The sequence below is a fragment of the Podarcis gaigeae genome (genome assembly GCF_964106915.1).
Source record: "Podarcis gaigeae genome assembly, chromosome: 3".
Classification (NCBI taxonomy): domain Eukaryota; kingdom Metazoa; phylum Chordata; class Lepidosauria; order Squamata; family Lacertidae; genus Podarcis; species Podarcis gaigeae.
This window is the reverse complement of record NC_139680.1, coordinates 70,123,120-70,141,443: the sequence shown is the minus strand read 5'-3', so window position 1 is coordinate 70,141,443 and position 18,324 is coordinate 70,123,120. Positions and strand designations below refer to the sequence as shown.

Genomic DNA, 18,324 nt, shown 5'->3' with positions numbered 1-18,324 from the left:
TTCTGAGCCTCATTATTTTCTTGAAAAGTAAATCATCTTTAAAAGCCGCTCATTTAAGAGAGGTTCTGTGTTAACAAGGGCACCCTGGATGGAAAGAAATGCTGCAGATCAGTGTAAAATGCCTGTTATTGTCTAGACGTACGCTAACATAGAAGGTAATGAAATGTTTTTACCTAGCTGAGGAAATTCTGTAGTTCTCTGATGGGGAGCCCTCTTGTCAATGGTCATTTCCCCCCTTGCCCACATAATGATGTGATTCTCATTGGGAAAGGGAAAAGCTCAAATTACTTCAGTGTGGCCATGTATGCCTCAGGTGCACGATTAATATAACCAGTTCATGTGATTGCAGTGCAACTAGGCGCAAAATTAATTTAGGTAAAAATAGCTTTTCTTTGAAGAACAGCTGCTCTTTGGTACTGGTACTGGTGGGAGTGGGTGATGTCAGAGAGGGCAAGGGGGGGGGGAAAGTGTCCCTCTCCTCAGACAAGGAGCTTACCCCCACCCCTGCCACTGAATTCCTGTTAATTCTTCAAGGAAAGGCACAGTTCACATATACAAGTGCATTCATATTTTATCATTTTTCAAGAGGCCAAGAGGCCAGTGGCAATCTACGGAGGGGAATGGGAAAGCATCTGATGTGCGGGAGAGAGAAGTAATTGAGGAGGCATGGAACCCCTGTTGTTGTTTTCTTGAGCACCTCTTGGTGTCCACCAGGCTGGGAATGGTTGCTATTTTATTATGCAATCACAGCTCCTCCTCCAATCACCCCGCTGAAAGGGTGGGATGCAGTCTCCGTTGTCAGATAGTGTAATCATCCTATATTTAAAGCTGTACTGTTTTTAACATTTGATTGGGAGCCGCCCAGAGTGGCTGGGGAAACTCAGCCAGATGGGTAGGGTATAAATAATAAATTATTATTATTATTACTACTCAAAATTATGAAAGTGTGCATAGAATTGTAGCCTTAACTACCATGATGAATGTTATCTGGAGTGAGACATAGTCAAATCCTATATGTAAGCAAGAAAACTTACAGTTGATTTTTGTTTGTATTTTTCTTAGTGGAGTGTGGCTGGGGACACACACATTGTGGCCGGAGGTGGGGGGGGGCAGCATTTGGAAATCTTCAGGACATGTGTACTGCCTTGCAAACAGTCCAATCAGCACTCCAAATGCACCCCCTCCCCGCCTCCAGCCACAATGTGTGTGCCAACCAATTCCCTCCTCTGTGATCTGGAGGCCCCAAGTACCACTTTTCTTGACTACTTCTAGTGAAATCTCCCCAGGTCCCTGTCTAATGGCTTCTCCAACTGCTGTTGTTTGTACAAACAACACAGTCCCTTTGCTGTTTTCTGTTCCCTGCCAACTTTCCTCCCACTTCATGTGTGAGTGAGAAGTCATGTGTCATGCATATACTCCATAAAATATTTCGGAGAAGATTTTCCTGTCTAGTGTTGCCCTTTAGGGTCATGTACATGAGTGTGTTGTAGCTGAATAATAGGATTTTTCTCATGCGCTTCTCTGACATGCATGTGTGAGCGCAATTGTTTTGAAAAAGTGATTCAAATGAAATTAAATGAACAAGAAAAGACTCATCTATTCCTATGCCATATTTCCATACACATTCCTAACAGTTGATGGACATCTTGCTATCTACTAATAACATCAAAGGACAAAGAAGCCAAATGCTCAGTTTGCCTCTTGGTGTTGCCCTATAAATACATCTATATCTAGCTATGTCTGGTGTGCAACTCAAATATATTGATATGCAGATGTCCTTCTTTATGACAGTTGCCATGAATAGTTAATGCTGTCAGTTACGGCTTATTAAGAGTTTATAATACCATTCATAACATACTAACTAATTTATAAGCATGTCTGTGGCTTTTATGTTCTATCAAGTATTTATCACTGACCCTTACGAGGAAGTGTTACAGATTTTTCTGAATAATTTATATGTTTAATATAAAATTTAATGCTCCGGATTTCTGCCATAGCTGCATTAGACTTATGGCATTTATTTTCTTCCCCATATGAGTTATTCAGGGTAAGGAATATTTAAAACTCACTTAGATTGGTTTTGATCGTTCTCCCCCTTCCAATAATTTGCTGGGTGGTTTGCCACAATTTGATTCCCTTTAAAGTTCCTTCCCCTTTTAGGACATCTGCATAATTTTTCTTGTACAATATTCATTAATGATGTGTTAATACATACAAGGTTAAATTTAAGCCAACTATATGGTCCTATGCTGATGTAAGTCACTCCTCAAACCACTTATTCCCACCCCTGCCATTCAAGTGGCATAAACCTGTTGCTGAAGGGAAAGCTGTTGTATTCCATTTGTGTACCACTTCTTAATAAAAAGTGCTTCGTAGACAGTGTTAAATCAAGTTAAATTGTCATGTTATAACAATGCAAAATAACTTCTATAAAATCAAGAAGCCATTAACACTATATAATCAATTCATCTGGCAAGTATTTACAAGCAATCTAATAAACCTTCTCAAAATACTTCTATGTTGAGCAAAGGATATCAGAAAAACGATTTCATTTAGCTGCTCTAAGGGCCATTTAGAAGGTGGAAAATATCACTTCCTTGGACAGTGAGTTCCATAAGGGATGGGGTGGGTGGGGCCTATCACCAAGAAGACGCTAGGTCTTATAGTCACCCGCCGTATTTCAGGCAGTTGAATCACATGTGGAAATACACCACTTTACTTTCAGGACCTCTCTTACACTGTGAAAGTGGAACAGCATTGTTGGTCTAGTACTTAGGATATTTTTTTTTGTTTTTGTGGAGGCTTCTCTGTTTCCTTAACTGTTATTGGCAGCTCTGTGGCCCACCACACTTTTTTTTTTTTTTTACGAAGTTTCTGTTTGTATGAAGCTACATGAATTTGCCCCTGCCCAATTGCGGGCTCCTGTATTTACCCACTCTCACCCAAATAATGCCTCTGAAATGACAGTACATCCTGACACAGCATAATTCATTTCTAGACATGGGATGAATACCTGGACATTGGCAATTTCTTCTCCAGTTTCCATCAGAATTCTCCTGCATCCTTACTGGGGGCCAAAATTAAAGGGAAATTAAAGGGGGGGAAATCATTATTTAACTATGTGTGCATGTAGCCTATACAATGGTACCTCAGGTTACATATGCTTCAGGTTACATACGCTTCAGGTTACAGACTCCGCTAACCCAGAAATAGTGCTTCAGGTTAAGAACTTTGCTTCAGGATGAGAACAGAAATCGTGCAGCAGCAGCAGCGCAGCAACAGCAGGAGGGCCCATTGGCTAAAGTGGTGCTTCAGGTTAAGAACAGTTTCAGGTTAAGAATGGACCTCCGGAATGAATTAAGTACTTAACCTGAGGTACCACTGTACACTAATACCAATTTGACATCTTTCTGTTTTTGCCTGTTTGTCACCAAAACTACAGTGCATGCACAAGAGAAATATATCAACAAACTTGGGATTATCCTAAAATATGTACTACTACAAAAAAAAGTCCCAGGCTACTGCAAGGGGTTGAACTAGATGACCCTTGTGGTCCCTTCCAATTCTGTGAGTCTATGATTCATGCTGTATGCATGCCTGCACCAAACATAATTGTGTATACTCTGTGGTACATTGCAATGTAATCTGCAGAGTTTGGTGTAAGGATGATATGAAGGGCTATACTGCCCTTGATACTTTTTGACATCTTTAATTAAAGGCAGTGAAGAAACAAATTTAAATGTAGTCTGTATTAAAGTTAAATTATTCTAAAAAGGCAGCTAAGAGACCATTTTTCAGGCACTGGTCTTGGAAGTTAATTGGGTCTTACCAGCACAACCTTGGTCAGTCCTGGGACTGATTTATCCAGGTATGGAAAAAACAAGTTACTTGTCCTATCATACCCTAAAGAAACGTGTGCTTGATTTATTCTAAGTGAGGAATATAATCTTTGCTTTAAACTAAGCATCGAGAGTTACTGAGATACTGAATATTTATAAAAACAGAAGTTCCTTTTTTAAAAATCATTATATTCTATTGTTTGATTACAGCGAAAAAATGTAAGAACAGCACTCTTCACAAGAGGAATGAACGTGCAGCTGCTTCAAATGCTTTAGGTAGCTGTTTCAAGGTGTGTGTGTGCATGTGCGTGCATTCCTAGATAATACAGGCTCATTTTTTTTTATTGTATTTCCCCACCAGGTACACATTTATGTATTTATGACCATGTTTAGCAAAGTGTATTTAAACAGAATATCAAGGACAACCTCTTTATCGTAGTCAAAATAATTGAGCAAGGAAATATGTTAGAAGGGACCACAAGGGTCATCTAGTTCAACCCCCTGCAATGCAGGAATCTCAGCTAAAGCTTCCATGACAGATGGCCACCCAACCTCTGTTTAAAAACCTCCAAGGAAAGAGAGTCCATCACCTCTCATGGGAGTCTGTTCCACTGCATAACAGCTCTTACTGTCAGAAAGTTTTTCCGAATGTTTAGTCGGAATCTCCTTTCTTGCAACTTGAAGCCATTAGTTTGAGTCCTACCCTCCAGAGCAGGAGAAAACAAGCATGTTCACTCTCCATGTGACAGCCCTTAAGATATGTGAAAATGGCTATCGTATCTCACCTCAGTCCTCTATTCCAGGGTTAACATACCCAGCTCCTTCAAGCACTCCTCATAAGGCTTAGTTTTCAGACCCTTGATCTAACGTTCCAGCTTGTAAACATCCATCTTAAATTGTGGTGCCCAGAATTGGACACAGTATTCCAAATGTGGTCCAACTAAAGCAGAATAGAGTGGTACTATTACTTCCCTTGATCTGGACACTATTCTTCTGTTTATACAGCCTAGAGCAGTGTTAGCTCTCTTTTTTTGCTGCTGCATCACACTGTTGACTCATGTTAAGCTTGTGGTCCACCATGACCCCTAGATCCTTTTCACAAGTACTGCTAATAAACCAGATGTCCACCATCCTATATATGTGCATCTGGTTCTGGTTCAGAACCTTACATTTGTTCCTATTGAAATTCACTTTGTTAGCTTGTGCCCAGTTCTCCAGTCAGTTAAGGTCATTTTGAATTCTTATTCTGTCTTCTGTGGCACTAGCTAAAGGTAAAGGTAAAGGTAAAGGTACCCCTGCCCGTACGGGCCAGTCTTGACAGACTCTGGGGTTGTGCGCCCATCTCACTTAAGAGGCCAGGGGCCAGCGCTGTCCGGAGACACTTCCGGGTCACGTGGCCAGCGTGACAAAGCTGCATCTGGCGAGCCAGAGCCGCACACGGAAACGCCGTTTACCTTCCCGCTAGGAAGCGGTCCCTATTTATCTACTTGCACCCGGAGGTGCTTTCGAACTGCTAGGTTGGCAGGCGCTGGGACGGAACAACGGGAGCGCACCCCGCAGCGGGGATTCAAACCGCCGACCTTTGATCGGCAAGTCCTAGGCACTGAGGCTTTTACCCACAGCGCCACCCGCGTCCCTCCCAATTTGGTGTCATCTGCAAATTTGATGAGCATCCCCTCAACTCCTCCATCCCAGTCATTTATAAAGATGTTGAACAACAACGGGCCCTGGACAGAACCCTGCGACACCCCACTTGTCACATTTTTCCAGGATGACAAGGAAACATTAATGAGTACTCTTTGAGTTTGGTCAGTCAACCAGCTACAAATCCACCTAACAGTTACCTCGTTCAACCCACATTTTACCAGCTTCCTTGCAAGAATATCATGGGTAGTGATGTTAAACTCTTGAGAATAATCTTTTGGAGACTATTCTTGAGAATATTCTCGATTAATAGGAATATTAGAGAATTTTCATTTAAAATAGGAGTATAAATTTTAAAAACAAAAAAATTCCTTCCGGTAGCACCTTAAAGACCAACTAAGTTAGTTCTTGGTATGAGCTTTCGTGTGCATGCACACTTCTTCAGATACCTTGCATGCACACAAAAGCTCATACCAAGAACTAACTTAGTTGGTCTTTAAGGTGCTACTGGAAGGAATTTTTTTGTTTTGACTATGGCAGACCAACACGGCTACCTATCTGTAACTATAAATTTTAATGCATTGAAAATGATATAATTTTAATGGTCATGATGGTCAGGTGTTCCTTTACCTTTACCTTTAAACTTGTTCAAATGGCAATCGAAAACTGTATAGATACTTTTATTCAATGGGGCAATGCAGTGAATTTTTTGCACCAAACTTGAAATTGAAAATTCAATGTGAATCACTCACATTAAGTACTAAGCCTGCCACTAACCGTATATTTACCACCAATTTTGAATTCTAATTATGTTGTATATGTATGAAAAGTAGCTTTTAAAGTAAAAGAAATGTTAAAAAACCCTCAGGTCCACTACATGAGTACATTCTTTAATAAGCATATCTACATGGTACAGTATTTTCAGTGCAGCACTAATAGAATAAATATAATCAATATAAAGTTTAAGATAAATGCTATTATTTCCAGAAAATAAAACACAAATAATCTATAATGACAAGTTACATAACATCAGAAATGCAAATTACTGTCTGCTAAGACAAGTAAGGCAACACACAACATATTTAAATTATAACTGATAAATTGTCACAAGAAAGAAATTTATTTTTTTAAAAAGGCTTTAAGTAACAAGTCTCAAAATTATAAATTTATATTGACTGCTCAAACATCTTGAGAGGATAAGTCACCAGCTTCGCCTCCACTGGTAACAGAGTTTTCAGTTCCACACTGATCATCTGGGAGATCATAGAAGGAAGTTGATGGTTGTATAAAATTCAATGAGCTTGTTAGAAGCTGTGTTTTCTTCTCTTCTAGGAGTCATGAGCTACATATGTAGGCTTTTCTGCTCTGTCTACAGTAAGCCTATTCCTTTTTGCTGAATGAATAACTCCATAAGTACTGAAGCTGAGTTCTGTTGCAGCTGTTGTTGGTGGCATATTTAAAATGTCCACAGCCACTCTGCTAAGCTTTGAACCAAAGCATGTTCCCTTCCACTGCATCCAGTTTTTCAACAGACTTCAATACATATGACTTGCTTAAAAAATCTTCCTTAGCACGATATGCTGCCAGCTCTGCCAAAATATCTTGTGTAGCATTTGGTGCACCTGCTGATATTTTGAGATCAATGAACTTGGTACCTTGAATTTGTTCATCTCGTGATAAATGAATGCCATTATACTTGGGATCAAGTTTATTTGCAGCAAAGTGAATTATGCTGTTACACATAATTGTATAGACCTAGGTACTTTAAGTGTACAGTGGTGCCTTGCAAGACGAAAAAAATCCGTTCTGCGAGTCTCTTCGTCTAGCGGTTTTTTCGTCTTGCGAAGCAAGCCCATTGACGGCTTAGCGGCTTAGCGCTATTAGCGGCTTTTAGCGGCTTTTAGCGGCTTAGCGGATAAGCGGCTTAGCGGCTTAGCGGCTTAGGAAAAGGGGGGGAGGAAAAAAACCCCGCAGGAACTCACAAGACATTTTCATCTTGCGAAGCAAGCCCATAGGGAAATTCGTTTTGTGAAGCACCTCCAAAACGGAAAACTCTTTCGTCTAGCGAGTTTTCCGTCTTGCGAGGCATTCGTCTTGCGGGGCACCACCGTATAAAGCATTAAAGCTACTTTCTGTAAAAAAAAATATCACACTGTATGGCCAAGGGTTTGTTGTTGTTTAGTTGTTTAGTCGTGTCCGACTCTTCGTGACCCCATGGACCAGAGCACGCCAGGCACTATGGCCAAGGGTATAGAATTGCTAAGAATAAGGTCACACCAAAATGGGGGGGGAAGCTGTTACATATAGTTGAAATACATGGATTTCCTCCTTAATTGGAAGAAACCTCTGGCTGGTGAGACCCCCAAAATAAATAAATAGTAACTAGGAATCATGTTTGAGTTTTATAGGTGGTAGTTGATTACCCTAATTCCAGAAGGTAAGCTTTTTGTGGAGGCATCTGAAAAGACAGAAGGTGGTATGCTGGCCTGTGAATACATTCTAAGTGTGATGAATGAATGCAAATAGTTCTATATTCATGCCAGAGGTGCACTAATATGCTCAAAGTAAATTGCTAAAATTAATGAAATAACATTTTCTTCTGCCTGAATTTGACATGCTGACATCTGCTAGGTGCGTTATATAGACAGATATATGACTTTGGCTTCATGTCAACATTTCCTTTCTGGATGAGGCAAGCAATATGATTAATAAGATACCAGCAGATACTTGTCTTGTGCTGCTATGTTTATTCCACGCTAGATCGTATGCCCTTACTCTTACCATAAGTACACTTTCTTTTGTTTATGCACACACTTGTTGTGTTGATTTTTACAGATAAAAGTATGGCCTGGTGATGCTAAGATGCAGTAGTTAAACAAAGTTGCATTTGACAAGTTTGAGCTGCTCAAAGTTTATTTTAGTAATGCAACAGAACCTGAAATAAGCTGACCAGGATCACTTTAGGTATTTAGTTGTGACTTGTCCTGAGGCGTTAGAGTGAAGGGTGTGTTAATAGTAGTAGTAATAGTAGTAGTAGCAGTAGTATGTAATAAGTAGTAGTAGTAGTAATAATAATAATAATAATAATAATACATCTGTGTGAGCTGTGTACATTGAAACACTTTCATATGCACATCTCTCTGATTTGATCTAGTTACTTTTATTCTGCTCCACCACCAAAGAGCTCAGGCAGGCATCTGGTATCCTCAAGAAACAGACAGGCCAAGGGCCTTATTGGAGCCCATTGGTGCTGATACATAGGCTGTGTAATGAATGATGGTATATCAGGGTCACTATGGGAAATTTAAAATGGCGTCTTATAGCTGCCTTCTACTATCACAAAGTAACTTACCAACGAGCACATTGCTGACTGCCCTCTGAAAGTTGGAGCTGGTCTTTAGCTCAGGGCAACAGACATGGTTCTACTCTTGCCTATTTTATCCTCAGAAGAACCTGTGAGGTAATTTAGGCTGAGAGACACTGACAAGCTCATGATCACCCAGACAACCTCAGCTCCTTCAAGAAGAAATTGGGCATAAATGTGATGAAGAAAATGAATGTGTTTTTAAAAAACCATTTTGGGGGGGGGGGATTTTTATTCTGTTTACTGTTGTAACTAGCAGGGTCCTGGAAGTTCAGTAATGAGCCTCTGTGGCTATGAGTTTTGTTACTGATCTAAAGAGACATTGGTACTGAGGGAGACTGAAGAGAACACACACACACACACACACACACTTACATACAGTGGGACCACAGATTTACATTTGGGATATATGCTACTAAGCAACTTATCCAAATGTGGATTTTTACTCAGAACTGACAAGGTTACGTGTAAAAGATGGTGTCATCCTCTCCCACTCCTCACGTGCGCTGTTTCCTGACATTCATTTCTCTACTTCTTTGGGCTGTGGTGTTTAAGTTTTGATCAAACAGGTAAATAATACAAATAATGAAGCCAACCCAGCAGAACAGTGTTTACCCTAACCCAAATCATTATGTTTACAAAATAAGGAATTTTCTTTCTGTTTTTGAAAGACCTACAAAGGGATTGCTGTGAAGGAAATGATTTGCATTTATGCAACTCTGTAAAATTCAAATTTAGTCAGCCAAAGGATGGGGGATGGCTGGGGGTGGGGGAGGTAGCCAACAGCAGTTGGAAGTAAATGGGATGAACAATCTGGATTCAAAAATGAAATTAGCCATGTGCATCAGAAACCAGCTGTTAGTTTCAGACTGAATAAATACAGCCCCAAACAGAGATTCAACATTTTCTAGCCAGTAACTGAGGTATTTGTACAATTCTTTCTCATAAGTTTTAAACACTAAATAGTTGGAGATGTGTTTGCTCTCATGGCTCTCATGTGTGCGTTGACCATTTGAATCAAATAAAAGCTGGCTGAGGCTTGTTTATTGTTTAAAGGATACCCACTTTTAACAGTGATCATTAATAGAATATTGTTAATTTCTGTACTTCAAAAGGAATGTAGGAATTATTTTAATGTCATGGTGCTGTTAATAACTTGGAATCATGTGATACTTTGATTTAACAGCCGTCTCAGCATAAGGTTTGCAACAATTTCTTAAGTTAATTATATACCCATTCAAAAATAGTATACATTCTTACATATTTAATGTTACATTTAAAAAACAAAACAGAACTATGGAGACACTGTGGGTGCAAAAACCAACAACCCCCAAACCAAACCAAAAACAGACTCAGTGGGTGCTAAACAGAAAAAAGAAAAAGTATTCCTATCTGATGCCAAGATCTGTGCATTCAGATTATATTAGATATATTTGCATAGAATATGTGGAGTCTGAAAGATGGTAGGAAGGCAAGGAAGAATGCAATGCAAGAGACTCACCATTTAGTCCCTTGGAAAGGGCTGAAATTAGACCCCTGCACTGGGTTGACAACAATTTTTCTACAGGGATGGGGTTGGCGTTATGCTCCTTCTGGCCACACATTTAAAGTATTGAGTTGTGGAGTCTCCTGCTCCATTTAATTTGGATGAATTGTGCAAATTGGGCATCCCCAGGGATCCCTGTTATCACAATGCCTTATATAATGTGGTGGAGAGAACGTAAAAAAATCCCTGCTGGATCAGGCCAGAGGACCATCTAGTCCAACGTCCTGTTCTCACAGTGGCCAACCAAATGCTTCTTCATGCTTGCTAATTCCCAGCAATTCGCAGGAGTGAACACGCTTGATCCCTTCACCACAAAATGATCCTAGAAAGATGAGTGTGTGAACATATTTTTATTATTTATTGAATTTATATACCACCCTATACCCGGAGGTATAGGGTATAGGGTGATACATACATAGAGGTAACAGAGTCTAAACCTAATGCTTCAATGGGAGACCCTACCTGCACGAGGTCATCTTTGGTTCTGTGACCTTTCACAAACTTGCCTGTATGTCAAGATAGTCTTGTTTAACAGAAGCTGGAATTCTCTACCATTCCACGCTGCACATTATCAACAAAAGACAGTGATATTGGTGCATACACAGATTTTGTATACAGTGGTGCCTCGCAAGACGAAATTAATTCGTTCCGCAAGTTTTTTCTTCTTGCGAGTTTTTCGTCTTGCGAAGCACGGTTTCCCATAGGAATGCATTGAAAATCAATCAATGTGTTCCTATGGAGACCGTCCGGGGACAGAGGGGAAGTGCCACGTGCCTTCCCCTCTGTCCCCGGACCTGTTTTAAAGCAAGGGAAGGGGCAGCGGGGAGAATCACTTCTCCCCATTGCCGCCCCTTGGTTCAAAAGGGGTCCGGGGAGAGAGCCTCTGTCCCCTCTTTTGAAGCAAGGGGCGGAGGGGAGAAGATCGCTTCTCCCCGTTGCCATCCCTTGGTTCAAAAGGGGTCCGGGGAGAGAGGGGAAGGCGCGCGCGCCTTCCCCTCTGTCCCTGGAGATTGCGGGGCTGGCAACGGGGAGAAGCGATCTTCTCCCCGCCGCCCCTTGCTTCAAAAGAGGTCCAGGAACAGTGGGGAAGATGCGCTGCGCTTCCCCGCTATCCCCGGAGCTTGCGGGGCAAGCTTCGTTTTGCGAAGCAAGCCCATAGGGAAATGCGTCTTGCGAAGCGGCTAAGAAAATGAAAAACTCCTTCGTGTAGTGAGTTTTTCATCTTCTGAGGCGTTCGTCTTGCGGGGTACCACTGTATGTTAAGAGATTTCTGTCTTGCCCTCACTTCCTTCTGATCCAGTTCTATTTTGTATATCCAAATCAGATATCAATCTTTGCTATCAATTGACTGTGGAATGCTTTCTTCAGGGAGTCTTGACTCGGGCCTATGCTGATGACATTTCGTGTCCAGACCTTTTTAGTTCCCCAATTCTTTAATACAGACTCCTTTTATCTCTGAGAGGTTCTTATGCTGCTCTTCTTAGATTGTGGCTCCTGCTGCTTTTATGTTTTGAAATGCTTTTTATTGCATGTGTTTTATTTTGTGTTGTAAACTGCCCTAGGAATTGAAGGGTGGACTCTCCATTTCAATAAAAAAAACAAGTATCTATCTTTTCCTTTTGCAAGTATATGACATCATATGAAACAAATAAGTGCTGCTTCTGGCTCTAAAGGCAAATAATTTCTTCTTTATTTAAATATGTAGAAAAGACTTTACTTCCATTTCAGTACATTGTATTTAATTAATCCAGTCAATGCAAAGTTAAGTTTGTTAATATAATGATGCTTTCACCCATCATCTGCTATGGACAGGCTGATTTACCTAGGGATGTTAATGTACCAAATTAAATTACTGGCCTCAGGGAGGATTGGTTTTGAACTCTTTAGTTTAAACAATTGAATCAAATTAGTTTCCTTTGCCATTTTAATACTCATTTTTAAATCAACTCCTCCACTCCCAAAGTTTGACAGCTTGGAAATAACATCCCTGTTACATAGAATAATATATGATCTAGTTCAAACTAGAGCTCATTTTAAAGTTAGTGAAAACTTGCAATTTATTAAGGGCTTTTCCTAATAGATAATTGTTTTAATCATCATGAGGTACTGATGAATACAGTGGTACCTCAGGTTAAGAACTTAAGTTGTTCTGGAGGTCCGTTCTTAACCTGAAACTGTTCTTAACCTGAGGTACCACTTTATCTAATGGGGTCTCCCACTGCCGCTGTGCCACCACCTCACAATTTCTGTTCTCATCCTGAAGCAAAGTTCTTAACCCGAGGTACTATTTCTGGGTTAGCAGAGTCTGTAACCTGAAGCATCTGTAACCTGAACTGTCTGTAACCCAAGGCACCACTGTAATGCACTGAGGAACAAACTGAATGTTACACTGTAGAAAGTATGAGAATGGTCTGGTAGCATATTCTCCTTTCTTTACGAAGTGTCCATGGGAAGCATTGCTTTGACATGAGCTCTGGACATACATTTTGAGAAGTAAACTTGGGTCTAGAATAGATCATTGGTAATCAACTGTGGGTGGGCAGAAGTTTCAGGGGGAAATGGGCTGGTAGGTGAAGGGTTAAACATCTCCTTCTCCGCTCCTTTTGTTTAAAACACTCACTCTCATTAATGCCATGCAACTGAGAAGGGGCAGTCTAAGCTTTAAACTGTGGAGCTGCAGTCACCTGTAATTTGTCCCAGAGAGTGGCCAGAGCCTCACCAGACACTGTGAATGTTTCTTGCATTTTCCCATGTCAGGGTAGGGCTTCCCGGTCTGCTCTGAGCAGATAATTAGGGAGATAATTCCTGCACAAAACCAGGAAAGCTGTAAGTATGGAGTGCTGCAAAAGAGCAATGAAATTTCAGACAAAAATGAATATTACTGTTGCATGTAAACCACAGTTGTTCTAAATACTGTTTGGGTAGAAGTGCGCAGCAGGCATGGTCTTCTGTGAAAGAGTTCCATGAGGGTTCTTGTCATATAATTGTCTAGTGATGGAGATTGCCCTATTTTGTCAGATACTCCTTTAGCCACAAAAGGCTTTAGGAGCTTCCATTGTACTCCAGTATCCCTATGTCTAGAACTGTCACTCCTTTACATCTGTCCATTATGAATATTTTCTCTATACTTGTGCTATTTGTTTTTAGTGTCTAGTGATCAGGGTGGGTGATTGTCTTTTATATGTACTATAAGGCATTGAGTTATAAAAAATCTGTCAAATGGAATGGCTGTGTGCTTTGGGTTAAAATGAATCTGGTGTGTTTAGTAACAAACACAGTGATTCTTTAACGCCAGTCTTATATATGATTATATACCACATACACAGGGTTCAGTGTCACAGTCTTCACTCTGAGAGGATGATCAATGATACAGCAACAATTTATTGTTTTCCCATGAAACACAGATTCCCTCTCTCCCTCATGTGAAATGAAACACTACCTTGTGTATAGCACGTGTCTGTGCATGCACACACATTTAGCACCAGAGTTGGCATGTAAAAATAAGATTTTTAGTTTTTAATTGGACATTGCTGTATTTGCACATTTTAGCACAGTGCCAGTGCTATAAAATATTAATGGAAAACTCCATGAAAATCCTATAGTGCCTGATTGAATGAGGAAAGACAAGGTTGTAAGGTTGATACTGCAGCAGTTCTAGTGATTGCTGGTGCTATGCCATAATTGCAATTTTCTGCATTAATACCACTTCAGAGTTGGTGTTGTGTTTGAGGCAGATTTATTTTCACCTCCTTTTGCCCCTGAAAACAAAGAGAGATAATCTCAATCAAGGCTGTTTGTGAAAAATTAGTCCTAACGATTCTCAGGGAACAGGAGCTGCTAATGTTAGATTAGGATTTGTGCAGCTTCCACGGCATAGTACATTCATGTTATTTTAATTTATTCTGATTGCTCTTGTACTCATTGCTGGAAATATTGCTCTCTACAGAAGCCCAATAACGTGGCTACAGAAGTGTGAGATTGCTACCAGTCCATCTGCATAAAGCAGCAGATGGGTCGCTGGAAATGTCCATTTACTCTCTTCTCAAAGACCTGAGTGTGCCTCCTGTAGTGCTCTCACCATCTAGCAGCTATGCTGTGAGAAAGACAATTGACACGTTATTCCGGATCTCTGCACAGGTCCTGCTTGTTTGCAGGCTTCATCTACCTCTATTCCAGACATATTTCTGCTGTGTTAAGTTTAATGCTTGTGATTTCTTTTTAATAGTATTCATGAAAGAGACTGATGGCGCTGGGGCTTGAGCTTAGCCCAGTGGTAGCCCACTGTTTTTGTGTAGGATTTTACGACGTACAGTAAATTGGAAATATGCCATAATTCACATATACACCACTTATCTTGCACATTATTTTTTTGTCAGAATTCTGCAGCTTATTGACAGTGCCAATAAAACAGTGGTGTTCGGATGGGATAGAAACTACTCAGAAAAAAGAAATAAGAGCGTAGATGTAATATGTACACTATTGACTTAACAAATTCATGGTGCAATCCTATTGTTTACTCAAAAGTAAGTCCTGCTGTGTTCCTAGTAAATTTGTTTAGGATTGCAGCCTAACTTGAGGGAACAAAAATGGAGAGTACTTTGCATGCAAGGATGTCGTGAACATCCATAATACTACCCTTATTGCATGACAAATACTTTTTTAATTCTAAAAGACTGCAATTAATAGTTTTTGTTTGTTTTTTTAAAAATTGTGGTTCCCAAATAAAATGAACACAGTTGCCCCTCCTCATGCCCTCTTTTTATTCCACTATTCGCTCAACTTAATGGCACCAGTAAACGTAGTTTACACCTTAAGCTACAGGTAAATTAATTACAGTAACTCTGAGCCGGCTCACAACAAGAGCTTACCAGTCATATATTTAATGCTATCACGTTTTAAATTAGTCCAATAAATTGAAAAACCTGTAACTTGTCAACTTTTCTGTTTCATTCTGTGTCTAATGTTGAAAGATTGCCTTTTCATTAAGGAAGCAGTAAATTAACATTTGATAGCCTGACAGCTTTCAGTGCACACAAATGTGATTCTAGCATATTTTGGTGTGCTGAATTAACAGGGCCTGCCTCAGGATTTTGGTTGTCCATCAGGCAACAATACAATCTTAATCAGCGAAAGGCTAAGCCAGTGGGGCAGGCAGACTAAGATAGTGTCACTGCCCCCCCACCCCCGCCAGCATGACTTGTGAGATCAAACGTAGCTGCATGCAAAATTATTGATTTTAATTTTTAAAAATTCATCTCCAAACTCTTACCATGGTGTAATAAGCAGCCAGCTTCACCAGTGTCCATTATAGTACTGCCCAGAGCCAGAGCCTTGTATGGCTTTGTCCAGCTCCTTTGGGCATCCCCACTGGGCCACTTTGCATCTCAGCCAACAATCCATGCACTACCAAAAACAACATAGAGGGTAATTCTGTAAGTTAGTTCACCACTGTGTCCATCCAAAAGGAAGATGGAACTGGCCACTGTCATTCGTGTCCTCTTTACCTCCAGGTTGGACTACTATGTAGGGCTACCCTTGAAGACCACCCAGAAACCTCAGTTGGCCCAAAATGTTGCTTTCAGATTGGTAGCAAGGCCTGGCAGTGTGGGTGGCTTTTTTCATCTGGAATTCACTGAAACTGAGTTCTGGCACCTCTTTGGTGCTTTCTAGCAGCTCTTTAGTTTGGGGCTGTGCGCCAGTGGGCGGCATGGCGCTTGGGACTGCGTAATGCGACAGTCGGGTTGTTGTGGCACCCGGGTTGGCCTTTTAAACTGTGTGTGGAAGGGGGTATTTTTATTGTTTGTTATTATGCTAGATCTTTTTGTGCATTTTTTTATGTTGTAAACCACTCTGTGATCTTTGGATGAAGGGCAGTATAGATATTTAATAAACAACAACAGCTGACAGGTATACAGAACAAGAATGTATTTCATCATTCTGTTTTATAAGTTTCTTAAATAGTTGTCTACTTTAATTCCAGTAAATTTGGGCCCCTATAATTCTCTCTGTCTTGCTATTATGACAAATTAAGGCTTTGGCTTTTCTTTCTTACAAACAGGTGCTGCTAACTACAACAGGTTTTATGTTTTCTGCAAAAGTTTCTGCCAAGCTGTGAAACCTGGAAAGCTTCGGGTCCGCTGCAAAACTTGCAAGCAAGGGACACTGACTCTGGCAAGGGTAGGCAAGCATTTTTATATTTTTCAAAAGCATATTGAGAACTTTGAAGTGATTGGCTAGTAGATATTGTGAAGAAACTCTGAATTTGGTGCATATAATGTTTTGTCTATCATTTGTCTATTTATAACACCCTTCCTAGGGAGGTCCTCCTGGTGCCTTTGTTTTTAGTGTTCAGTAGCAAGCAAAAATCTTTCTAAACTCTTTCTTGTGCACTTGTCCAATTCAGTTAGCTTGTTCGGCTCTGGTTGATGATTGTTCAGTTTCTCATATTTTGTTTCCAGTCTTTGTGATGAGTTTTATTTTCTTTTATTGCTTCTACGTTGTGATTTGAACTGTTGTTGTTTTATTGTAAGCTCTTCTAACCATTTCTTGGTAGGGGGTATAAAACAATATTTTAATGACAACAGCTCTTGTGGAGGGGGTGCTTCCAAGAAAATATAAAGGGATTTGTGATCATATAGCATACAATAGCATCTGGGCAGGCAAGGGGGAAGGGGGCTATAAATATTTTAATAAGGACACCTCGGTGGATTGTTCTTCCATGAAAACACAAAGAAATTTGTGATCATGCAATATGACACAGAATCCTGGAAAACAATTAAAGTTTGAGGGTAGGTTGTACATAAGTTACAAACCAGTAATTTTAATTAGATGTTTAAATGATAAAAGTTCTTCCCTTCCACACCTATTCCAAAAATAAATCACACTACAATGGAATATGTGTCACAATAATGAAGAAATAGATCCTTTGAGTATGTGCACAGAGTGTATTTCCATCACCATTAAATCAACTCTAAATTTTACTACTTTCCCCTGCAGAACTGGGTTTGGGAAGCAGGGGAGTTAGTAGGCTCAAGCCTTGGCATCATTTTTCAAAATTAAGCACCACAGTGTTTTCAGAAACAATAAACATCAAAAATTTATTTAAGGCATTTTAATAGGGCTCAGCCTGATTTATGGCACACAGGTGAAGATCACCAGTGGAAAAAACCATACCCATTCTTAAGCAGAATTCAAGAACACTGCACCTCTTCAGCCAGACCAGCTATTTGGATTTTTTAAAGACTTATTTCTGCTTGAGGAGAAAAGAGAAAACTATGTACGTGTTCATTGCAACCAGACATAGATGCCAGCAGTTTTGTAAGCAAAAGTTAGTGGTCCGAAGCACAAAAGCCTCTCAAGAACTGCTAAGAGACTTCTTTTTGGCCAAATATTCTTATACTTTCTCCTTGTCATTTTCAACCTGCTTCCAATCTTTTGCTCTTTGGGAGAGGAATGCAGCTGCCCTGCTTATTACTACAGCAAAGGAAAAGGGACTGGAAATCAAAATGTCTTAATTTGAAAGTATTTTAGGACATCTTTCTACGTACAGTACAGCTCATCCAAGGTGGCTCACATAATAAAAATTCAATGTAATATCTACAAGTTATAAAACAGGACATATAATATGTAGACGTTTGGTTTCTATGTTTGTTTTTCTAGCACAATGAATAATATGTCACTATTTAGTGTAGCTATTTCCCCTATGAATTAACAGAACTAGAATTGCTAAAGCTCACAAACGCAGCAGGTGGGATTCAACCGCCAAGTCGCATCAGTGGAAGCTTTGCACAAGCGCCTCTGCCTGCTCAACCTCTCCTTCCCCCTGAAATTGGCTGTTGTAGGGGAATCCCTAGAACAGCGTGTAAGGAGAAAGGAGAGGGGATCATTCTATCCAATGAGCTGCAGTGCTTGCACAGAGAGATTGTAGCAGC

General features: G+C 40.2%; 1 protein-coding gene across 3 annotated transcripts in view; it reads left to right on the top strand.

The window, feature by feature from the left end:
* PRKN (parkin RBR E3 ubiquitin protein ligase) overlaps positions 1-18,324 on the top strand; it is a 612,533-nt gene that overhangs the window by 197,123 nt on the left and 397,086 nt on the right. For all 3 annotated transcript variants that reach the window (XM_083732566.1, XM_083732565.1, XM_083732564.1), the window contains exon 4: positions 16,452-16,570. In XM_083732566.1, the coding sequence (XP_083588692.1) occupies positions 16,452-16,570 (119 nt within the window). The remainder of the gene's footprint in view (positions 1-16,451; positions 16,571-18,324) is intronic.